This window comes from Hipposideros armiger, unplaced genomic scaffold (genome assembly GCF_001890085.2).
Source record: "Hipposideros armiger isolate ML-2016 unplaced genomic scaffold, ASM189008v1 scaffold_419, whole genome shotgun sequence".
Lineage (NCBI taxonomy): Eukaryota > Metazoa > Chordata > Mammalia > Chiroptera > Hipposideridae > Hipposideros > Hipposideros armiger.
The window spans coordinates 358078-369571 of NW_017731769.1; the positions used below are offsets into that span (position 1 = coordinate 358078).

The following is an 11494-nucleotide window of genomic DNA, read 5'->3' on the forward strand; positions in this document are numbered from 1 at the left end:
AAGTCCCATTGTTCTTAGGAGCAGGCCATTGCTGATGAATGGAAACCTGGCTTTGTGTTGAATGCCATTCATTCTGGCTTAATTTCATTGTCCGTTCTCCTTTCTTGTAGGTTAACAATTCATGCCGAGTGTCCCATGCATTTAGAAGATTTTCCCATGGATGTGCACGCCTGCCCACTGAAGTTTGGAAGCTGTATGTATTCTCTCACTTTCTGTTTGCCTGATCTGATTATTTCCTATTTGGTCACCTAGTGGTTCCTTCAAGCTGAGGCCTTTAATCCATCTGCCGTGGATTCGGAAAGGGGAAGTGGGGCTTGAGTTGTGCTCACTGATCAGGGGACGAAGCCTTTACAAGAGAATTGTCTTTCTAGACAGCAAAGCTTATTTCACCATCTTAGACTAATTTTTCTAATGTCATTAGATTGAAACATTAACATCTGTTTCTTCAATTGTCCAGAAGACAGAGCTGACCCAGCATATAGTAGCAGTTTCCTAAGGACAATATCCCTCCAATTGAGTGTTATTATATTTTTGAAATGCTTATTCTATGTGCATTGTCATATACTTCTATCTAATTCTCTACAGTAAATGGTAGACAGGAAGACACTGGAGATGTTCTCATTTGTAGAAGGTATTGCCTTTTCGGGTAGCTGCAAATCTGACAGAGAAATGAGTAGCCCATTTCCCAATGAATTAGAAAAATCAACGTTAACCCCAGTTTGAGTGAATTTCTTACTCTAAGACTTTCAGAGTAAGTTTCCTGTAAGGAGTCATCAGAGCCATATATCAAGCTCTGTGTTGATCATGTCTAAATGAGATGGAGCTCTCTCTGTATTTTGAAGTAGACAGCACATTTGAAAAGACCCAAATAATTATGTGTGACATTTTTTCAATCATTGTTAAATATTTACGGATTGTGTGCCAGGCTGTATTCTAGGAGCTTGGAATGCGGCCATGAATAAAACAAGCACCCCGCCCTTGTGGAGCCTATACTGTAGCGGAGAGAGTGACAAGATAACAATGGGTGAAAAAGTAAAGTATGAAGTATGTTGGAAAGTGAGAAGCACCATGAGAAGACATAAAAGTGTGAAGAATAAGGGGGATAAGTCACGTCTGTGTGGAGGATAGGGGGTGCCACTGAAATTTAAAATAGGGTGATCAGCATAAGCCCCTGAAAAAGTGACATTTGAACAGAAATTATAAGGAGGGAAAAGTGTTAACAATGCAGATATCTGAGGAAATTATGCTGCAGGTGGAGGGAACAGCCAGGGACAAGACCTTGAGTCAGAAAAGTGTCTGATTTGTTCTAGGAACTCTGAAGTGGCCAGTGTGGCTGGACAGAGTGTGTAAGGGACAAAGCACTGGGAGGGGATTGTATCAAAGAGGAGGCCACAGTTATCTAGAATCTTGTCGGACATTAAATGGCTTTGAATTTTATTCTGAGAAAAAATGGGGCGTGATTGGAATATTTTAAATAAAACAATTATCTGACTTATGTTTTAAAAAATTCATTGTGAGGGCCGGCTGAGTGGCTCAGTTGGTTAAGAGCTCGCTCAAGAGTTTGAGCTCTGAGCAACAGCGATTCGAGTCAGCCCGAGCTGAGCAGCCGCTGAGCTGCCAACAGGTGGCAGGGTGGCTCAGCTAAAAAAAAAAAAATTCATTGTGGATATGCTGTTAAAAATATAAATATGGGTAGGACAGAAGCAGGGGGTCTAGTTAAGAGGTTATTAATGATATTTCAGATGAGAGCTGATAATGACTAAGTTTAGAGTGACAATAGCAAAAGTGGTAAGAAGTAGCTTGATTCTGGGTATGTTGTGAAGGTTGATTCAAAAGGATCCTCCAGTGAATTCGATGTGGAACATTAGAAAAAGAGAGAGCTCAAGGGTGACTTGTAGGTTTTTGTTTTAATGGATAGACTATGGAATTAAATGAGTATTATTTTTACTCTGGGAAAGACAGAGTTCTTTGTGGGTGAATAGTGTTCCCCTCATGAGCAGTTGAAAAACCTAGAACTGTAGAAGCAACAAGGATTGAAGAGATTCAAATTCTGGAGAAAGGGTAGAACCCCTCGTAGATGAATCTGTGAGCTTCAGCTTCTGAATTCCTGGTGGTACAGTGGCACTTGCCAATTCTGGCCATGGATTGATTGCAGCTTAGAACTGCAAGTTTGGCCCCAGTCATAAGGCTGCTGCTGCCCAAAAAAAGGCAAGAGTTTAGATGGTCACACAGAGTTGTGATAAAAGTAGAGATCGAGAAGGTGTCAAACTCTTGGCTGACACCTTTCTCAATACTATTGCTGAATTTTCAATTAGCTCAGTTGGTTAGAGCATGGTGCTGATAACACCAAGGTTGCTGGTTCGATCCCTGTATGGGCCACTGTGAGCTGCACCCTCCCTAAAAGTCAACTATGCCATTGTAGCATGAAAGCAATGTGTAACCAATGACCATGGCTGTTCCCCAATACAATTTAAAGGGGGGGGGGCAGGGAATGCTTAAATTTAAAAAAATGTTTTGGAAAAAAAAAATCCTAAAGCTAAAAATGAATATGAGAACCTTTGAAAAGTAGAGCTGGCTGTCCTGTAGTCTCCCAATGCTATAAAAAGGAAGACATGCCAGGCTATCAATTTCAAACCCTAGAGAAGCTGTGTCCTAGTTATAAGAGAACAGCAGAGACAGGTCAGGTTTAACCAAAACTATAACCCAGCTTGAGCTAGTCCCTTGTGGGATCAAGGTGATAATTCTCCCACACCATCTGCATAGCAAAGGAAAAAAAGAAGCCACATCTGAAAACTCTAGTTTTATTACACAATATCTGGAATTCAATAAACATCATTAGGCATACCAATAGGCAGGACCATATGACCTAAAATCAAAATTTAAAAATAAAAAGGCAGAATATGAAAACAGACCTACAGGTAATCCAGATAGCAGAATTTAGAGATAGGAACTTTTAAAAAGTATGGTTAATATGTTCAATTAAAAAGAGGAAAAGATTGGGCCAGCTGAGTGGCACATTGGTTAGGAGTTGGCTTGGGATGCCAGCTCTGAGTAGCAGGGCCCCAGTTCAGATCCCACATATGAGGGCCAGTGATGCTGCGCCCTCTACAGCTAAGATGGTGAACAACAGCTTGACCTGCAGCTGGGCTGCTATGAGTCACCAGCTGCAGTGGAGCTGCAGTGGGGCTGGTTGACGGTGGGCGTGAGATACTGTGAGCCACCATGAGCCACCATGAGCGGCCGTCCAATGGCCGGCGAGCGACTGCCTCAGCCGGGAAGAGCGCAATGATAATACCAACATGGGCCAGTGAAGCAACATCCTCCACGACTAGACTGAAGAACAAAAGGACAGCAACTTGTCTGTTCCCTCCCCCAATTCCCTAGTAAAATTTTTTTTAAAAAAGAGGAAAAGATTAATAAAACAGATAAAAGATAGGAAATTTCAACAGAAAATTGGAATCTATAAAGAAGAATTGGAAATTACTTATGGAAAGGTACAATATCCAAAATTCAGAATTCAGTGGCTGGATTCAACAAGCAGAAGACAGGATTACAGAACTTAAAAATGGGTAAATAGAAAATAGCAAAACTGAAGTATAGACAGACAAAAATACAGGAAAGAATATGAAAAATGTGGGACAAAGTAAATACCGTGTAATGTGTATGTAATTTTGCAGAAGAAAAACAGGAAGAAAAGGGAGCAAAAGCAATAAATAACTAAAGGCCAACCATTTTTAAAACTGATGAAAGTTATCAATGCAAAGATTCAAGCAGCTGGTAAACACCAAGCAGGATAGATACAAAGAAGACAATACTGATTCTGAAGTTTAAATAGAAATATAAAAGTACCAAAAATAGCTAAGATAATCTTGAAGAAAAATAATAAAACTGGAGAATAATGAAATCAAATTCAATACCAGATATCAAGGCCTATTTAAAAAATTTAGAGCTATAGGTATTGCTGTTGTAAAGACAGACAAATAGACTAATGGGACAGAAGTCCAAAAACAGAGAGAGATAGAGAGAGAGAGAGAGAGAGAAAAAGAGAAAAATAGAAACAGGTAGGTGGTAGGTGTGGGGATTGATTCATCATTTTTGACTTTTATCTCTCATCATACACAAAAATAAATTCTAGGTATAAATAAAGCTTTTAAAAGAAAACATAAGAGAATATCTTCATGATCTTGGAAGAGGTAGAGGTTACATAAACAGCATGTAGAATAGTGCTAACCATAAAAGTGCGAGAGAATGACTTGGGATATGTTAAAATTAAGAAATTCTCTTTATCTAAAGATGATGGTTACAAAGGCAAGCCACAGGATGGGAGAAAATATTTGTATTGCATACATGACAAATGACTCAAATCTATAATAATTAAGACCCCCTACAAATCTCTAAGTAGTAGTCAGAAACCTCAATAGGAAAAAAAAAAAGGCCAAAGGGTTGATTAGTCACCATATCAGGCAGTTTCCCAATCACACACACATAAAATGATCAATTACTTTAGTCAGCAGGGAAATGCAAATTAAAATACAGAGGGTACACCACTCCACAGCCAGTAATGTGACTAGAATGAAAAAAGAAAATACCTAATGTCGGTGAAGATGTGGAATACAAGTGTACTCTCATGCACTGCTGACAGGAATATAAATTTGTACAGAGGCTTGGGGAAATTGTTTGGTGGTAATTACCAGTGCTGAACATACACGTATCATATAACCTAGCATCTCTAGTCCTGAGTACATTTCTAACATAAATCAATATTTATGTCTACCAAAAGGCATATAATGAGTACTTGTTGCAGAGACAGACCCAAACTGGAAACCACCCTAAAGTCCATCCGAATGAATTGAAAATCTTTGACATTTCACACAATGGAATGCTATACAATGACAATTAAGTATATTATACTCATCAACATAAATGAGGTCACAGATTTAATACTGAACAAAAGCCAAGCATACTCATATGCGTATTAAGTATATTTAGTGCAAGATTTCATTTATAACATATATCAGGCAAAACTAATCTGTGATGTTAGAGGGCTATTGATGGTATTTCCAAATTCTTGACATATTAAAATATGGGATTCAGGAATAAGAGTCGGAATTCCCAGGAATTTTATAAATTAAATGTTATTTATAAAACACTCAAAACCTTCATGCTCTTTACTCATTATTATGGATATCCAGCTTTTTTTTAATACACAAGAGATAATAAGTTTAAAAGTACAGCCGAGAATAGGAGTGTATATGTATAGAAGATACTCCAACACTGGAAAACACCAGTAAATCTTATTGGATAGTATTTAAATAATATTTGGATCTCTCAGCAAGCTAAACAGTACTCCACCGAATCAAAAATCAAAATTGGCAGTCTGAGGGTTTATTTTGCTTCTCAAACTTGCTATTTCTTGAAAGAACACTCACAGGGTTTGTATATTGAATACCATGCATTGAGGCTTATTAATGCATAATTTGCAATGGCTCACCATTAGCAGCACACAGGGCCACAAACATCCACTTATAATAAGCCAAATCACCTGAGCAGATCAATATGCACTCCTGTACTGATACTTGGAAATTTCAAACCTTTTGACTCAATGTACCATCATTTCCTGCTTTTGCTTTTGTCTTTCAAATCAGTAATGTGTCTATGTCTATTGTAAAGTCTTCATTCTTACAGGAAAATTATAGTACTTTTTCCATTTTGCTTATCTCTCAACTATTTTTCTCAGTATTTGATATTCAGAAAAATATATAAATTTCCCAGTCAATTCCAGAAAGGAATTTCCACATAGAAACAATAGCCAAGATAGTAGTTACCCTTGGTGGGGGGGCTGTACTTGAAAAGGGACACACATAGTGTTTTTGGATGCTGATTATATGAGATTTACGTAAGTCTGGTGTTCAGAACAGATATCTGAACTGGAGACTTAATTAGGTGTCATCCATATAGATGGTGTTTAAAGCTATAAGGCTGGGGATCACTCAGGAAATACTTTAGATAAGAGTATTAAGGACTGTTTCCTGAATCACTGTAACTAGAGACTACAGAGAATAACTATTGAAGGAGAGGACAGTTGAAGTATGCAGAAACTTAAGGGAACATGTTGTTCTGGAAGACAAAGTGCATCAAGGAGAGGGTGATTTAAATTCTTAAATTTTTAAGTGGGCAGTTAAAATTAACCTTCAAAAATCTCTAATGAAGGAGCAATTCTGGAATGGCGGAGTAAGGACTTCTGAAAATCCACCCCTCCATAAACTGTCAAAATAAACTTTCTCCAAACTCTAACCAAAGGCTCGCAGCAATCTGAAACTAATATAAAATAATATCGAATGTCAACTGTAACTGAACAAATTAATTAAGCAATAAAATAATTTCAACAATTAAAAAAAAACCCGATTCCCAGTAAGACCAGGAAGCCTATTTCTCTTCTTTTACTCCCCGACTCTGTAGAAGCCTTGAAGATTTTGTAATGATGAAAGGGTCAATTCATCAGGAAGCTGTAACAATTGTAAAGAGATATATGCACCTAACCACAGAATCCCAAAATACATGAAGCAAAACTGACAGAATTGAAAGGAGAAATAGTTCAACAATAATAACTGAAGATTTCAATACTCCACTTTCAATAAAACTAGACATCAACATAGAAATGGAAGATGTGAACAACACTGGAAACCAACTAGATGCAATAGATATTTATAGTGCGCTCTACCAGACAACATCAGAATACACATGATTCTCAAGTGCACATGAAACATTTTTCTGCGATAGACCAGAAAACAAGACTCAGTAAGTTTGAAAGTTGAAGTCATAGAGTGTGTTATCTGACCTCGACTGAATGAAATTAGAAAACAGTTAACGGGGGAATTTGGGAAATTCACAAGCATGTTGAAATTAAACATACTCCGAAGTAAACAATGGGTCAAAGAAGAAATCACAAGAGAAATTAGAAAATACTTTGAAGTGGATAAAAATGATGTACAACATACCAAAATTTATGGAATACATCAGCTTAAAGCAGTGTTCAGAGGGAAATTTATAACTGTCAAGTGTATAGTAAAAGAAAGAAAGACCTAAAATCAATAGCCTGAACTTCCATCTTAATAAACTAGAAAAACAAGGCCAACTAAAACCCAAAACAGTAAGAAGAAAATAATAAGTATATGAGTGAAATTAAATGAAACAGACAATAGAAAACCACTAAGGAAAATTAAAGAATATAAAAGTTGTTTCTTTGAAAAGGTCAATAAAACTGATAAACCTTTAGCTAGACAGACCAAGTTTAAAAAGAAAGAGAAATGAGATTATTAAAATCAGGAAAGAGGGGACACATCACTATTGACCTTCCAGAAATAAACAGGATTATACAGAAATACTATGAGCAACTGTACGCTAACAAAGTAGATAGTCAAGATGGAATGGAAAATTTCCTAGAAACATACAAACTACTGAAATTGAGGAAGAAATAGAAAATTTTATTAACCCTATAACAAGAGATCAAATTACTAATTTAATAACTTCCCATAAAGAAAAGCCCAGGGCCAGCCGAGGGCGCGATGGTTAAGAGCTGGCTTGGGACGCCAGAGAACCCCGGTTCAGATCCCACATATGAGGGCCAGTGACACTGCCCTCCACAGCTAAGATGCTGAACAACAGCTCAACCTGGAGCTGGGTTGCCGTGAGTCGCCGGCGATGGCGTAGGCTGCAGCCCCTGTGGCAGTGGGTTGCCATGGGCTACCGTGTGTAGCCAGCAGCCGCAGTGAGCGGCTGTCCAGAAGCCGGCGACTGATCTGCCTCGCCCGGGAAGAGCGCAATGATGGTGCCAACTTGGGCCAGTGAAGCCACGTCCTCCACAACTAGACTGAAGAACAAAACGACAGCAACTTATCTGTTCCCCTTCCCCCAATTCCCCAGCACTGTTCCCATCCCCCCAATTCCCCAATAAAAATCTTTTTAAAAAAAAAAAGAAAGAAAAGCCCAGGCCCAGATGACTTCACCATTGAATCCTACCAAACATTTAAAGAATTACTACTAAGTCTCCACAAAGTCTTGCAAAATACAGAAGAGGAGGTAGCAGTTTTAACTCATTCAATCAGATTGTAACCGTGCTAAAGGTCCAGCTGCTCGCCTGCTCTAAAGCCCGAACTTGAGAGAGGAGGTTGGAAAGAAAAGCAGCTTTATTCAAAATGCCAGCATTCTGGGAGAATGGCGGACTCCCTATCCAAAAGCCACCCCCCACCCTCCACCCCACCCCCAGCACGGCCCAAAGTTTTTAGAGGTACTCACGGAGAAGCAGAAGAAAGGGAAGGGTAAGTTGGTCAGGCAATTCCTGGAGAAAGGTGCTTCCAAAAGGCTGGTTTGTTTCAGGGAAAGGAGTGGATCTAAAGCAATGGAAAAACTTCTTTAAAGTCCAGGAGGTTTCCTTGAGGAACCAGGGCCATTGAGCCTGGTATGCCATTTACTCCTGATCTGGAGTAAACAGGACCATTGAAACTGGCATGCAGAGTAAATGAATGGAAAACAGAGTCATTAAGGTTTGGCTGGAGGGAAGGGGAGCAAAGAAAAAATTTCAAAAAGTCCCAAGCTAAACTACACTGTAAAATTCAGTTACACTAGAAGTTTAAATCTCAAAATACAACATATAGTGTCACCATTACAGGGTCAGCATTACTCTGACACCCACCAATACCGAAGATCACAGGAAAAGAACCACAGACAAATAATCCTTATAAATATAGATGCAATCCTTATAAATATAGCCCTTCAACAAAATACTAGCAAAGGGAATCAAGCAACTTATAAATGGATTATAGACTATCTTTAAGTGGGATTTATCCCAGGAATGTATACTTGGCCTAACATGTAAGAATCAGTCAATGTAATACACCATATTAATAGACTAAAGGACAAAAATCACACAATCGTCTTAATAGATGCAAATATATACACTCCACACTAGAAACACAAACATTTGTCCCGATTTTTAAGACAGAGGGATTGGAATGGTGGCACTAAGGCTTCTATTTTGAAGCTTGAATCTCTGGTATAATTTGATTTAACAAGTGTAATTTACCTTGGGACTTTTTGAAAGCTTTCTTTTCTTTCTTTGCCTCTTACTGTTTCCGCTTACATTTGCTATGCATACCAGTTTCAATGGTTCTGTTTACTTCAGCCCAGGGCTGGCCCGGTGACTGGGGAGAGGTTTTGCATCTGTATGGGATTCCCTCCTGGCTCCAACTTAAATCTACATAACGTATGCAAAGGTGGCAGTAACCAGCTTGACTGCACCTTCCCCCACCTCAACTACAGGAAAAGACAAAAACTTGAGACAAAGACTCCAGGCAGTACTTTGCGGCAGTTTCCTGCAGACTCTTCCCAGCTTACTTTGATAAATATTCTATATTTCTACCTGACCTAGTGAATTCTTTCACAGCCTGCGAGCGAGCAGATCCGACACTGATTTGCCAGTAACTGGTGCCTATAACATCTGTCACTTTGCATAATTTCAAGTTGCAAGAATTTTAAGTGTTTGTATTCATTATAAACCTATACAATATCGGTTTCCATTTGATTGCATATGGATGCCAACCTCAGGCTGGAGTTTTTAGGTTCATCAAACTCTTGTGTTTTTACTGAATATGCCCAAACCAAGCTGATTGTTTTTTTGTTTTTTTTCCTGTGTTTTTTTATTTTTTACCTTTTTAACCTCATCTCATCTCTCTCTCTCCCCTTCACTTCGGACTTCTGCCAGTTCCTAGAACACTGCAGGACCTTCCTCAGTTAGAAACCTTTGCAGTTGCTGTTTTTGTTTTTGTTTTTACCTGAAATGTTCTACATCAATCTCTGGGTCTTTTCCTTGTACATGTTTCAGCTTAAAAGCTACCCCCTCAAAAAGAGGTTCTCTGATCACTGTATTTAATGAAACCCCTCCCTACCTCATAAACTCTGTTTTATCTGGTAATATCTTCTTTTTTTATTTACTTGTTTATTTTCTGTTTTTCCAAACTATAAGCTCAATGAAGGGATGTGACCTCAAGTGTCTTCTGGCTACTGTACCTTAACTATCAAATCCAAGTTCTTAATGTTTGTTGACCGACTGACTGACTGACTGAATCAAGCATGTGAGCAGGCAATGTCTGACAATATGAGTTCAAAGGGAATGCTTTCTCATGGGTGCTATTGTGGCAGGATTGTTTTTCCCTTTCCATTTTCCTAGGCTCTAACACATACCAAGGCTCAAGTAACAGAAGGAGATATTTGGCGAAGCAACAAAAAGCAAGGAGATGTTTGAGCCATCAGAGCCCATACGACATCCATTGAGGGGGCCATTTTGGGAGTGCAGTGGTTCTCATGGTCTGGTAGATATCCTTTCTGCAGTGTCCACCCCCACACCACTCTCCCTCTGTTCCTCCATGGTAATGGAATGGTTGGAACTGAGAAGAGGCAGCAAGCTGAGGGTTAAAGGAACCCAAGGGCCGTGAAGGAAGGCGAGGAGAAAGAGAAGGCCTGAAGGGAACGAGTTCTGTTCCCCATGGGCGAATGAATTCCATCATAACCCACGTACTTGCAAAAGCTACAGTCTCAGGGTCATCTAGAATCCTTCCTTAAGCTCCCTTCTTTCCTTAACCATCATGAAAAGCCGTTAGTAAGAGTCTGTTCTACCTCTGAAATATCCTCTTTGCCCCCCTCAATTCAGCCTATAGATTATGCCCTAAGGGTCGCTCACTCCAAATGTTGTGATGGCCTTTTAACTGTTGTCTTGGCTTCAGTGACACTTTTTCCAACCATTCATCCATACTGCAGCTGGAGCGATCCTTCAACAGCGTGTATTTGCCCACGTTATCTCTCTACTTCAGGCAGGTCCACAAGAACTGATGGACTCGAACCCTTACTACTTACTGTGGGCAATAGGATATGTTATAATATTCCCTCAGCTCGTTTGCCTTTGCTGTGTTGTCTTTTGCTAGGAATGTCCTTTCACCTACGAAAGGTGGCCTCATCTTCTAGGTATTACCCACTTTATGACTCCTTCTCCAACACTCCACTCTGAGCAGAAGCCATAGCGCCCTCCTCTGTTTTCACGGAACACTTGTTTTTGTTCCGCTAGTGTGTATACTTTTCATGCTCGGGCTTGTACTATGACTGTGGTACACTGACTGTCTCTCCCAGTAGATTGTGGGCACCCTGCTGGCGGTTACTGAGCCTGATTAACCTTTGTTTAGGAGTTACAGGGTGGGATTGGGAGCAGACCCTCAAGTCAGGTAGTTGTCAATTTTTAAAAAATATTTCTCCCTCTTCTTTCTTTTTCTTTATTAGTTCGTTCATACCGCTCCTGGTTTGACCTCCATCATATGAGAACAGAATATTTTTCTTCCATAAATGCCTTTGTTCCCGTATATTATTTTCAAAGAGATGAAACCATTACCTTTTGCATAAAGCAAGTTGCCACTGTAGGCCCAGTGACCTTTCTTTCTTTCCTTTCTCT

The 11494-nt window shown here is 39.4% G+C and overlaps 1 protein-coding gene across 1 annotated transcript in view; it reads left to right on the top strand.

Moving 5' to 3' along the window:
• The window catches only part of GABRA3 (gamma-aminobutyric acid type A receptor subunit alpha3), a 234263-nt gene that overhangs the window by 180301 nt on the left and 42468 nt on the right, over positions 1 to 11494 (top strand). The window contains exon 6 of the mRNA XM_019664274.1: positions 111 to 193. Coding sequence (XP_019519819.1) covers positions 111 to 193 — 83 coding nt within the window. The remainder of the gene's footprint in view (positions 1 to 110; positions 194 to 11494) is intronic.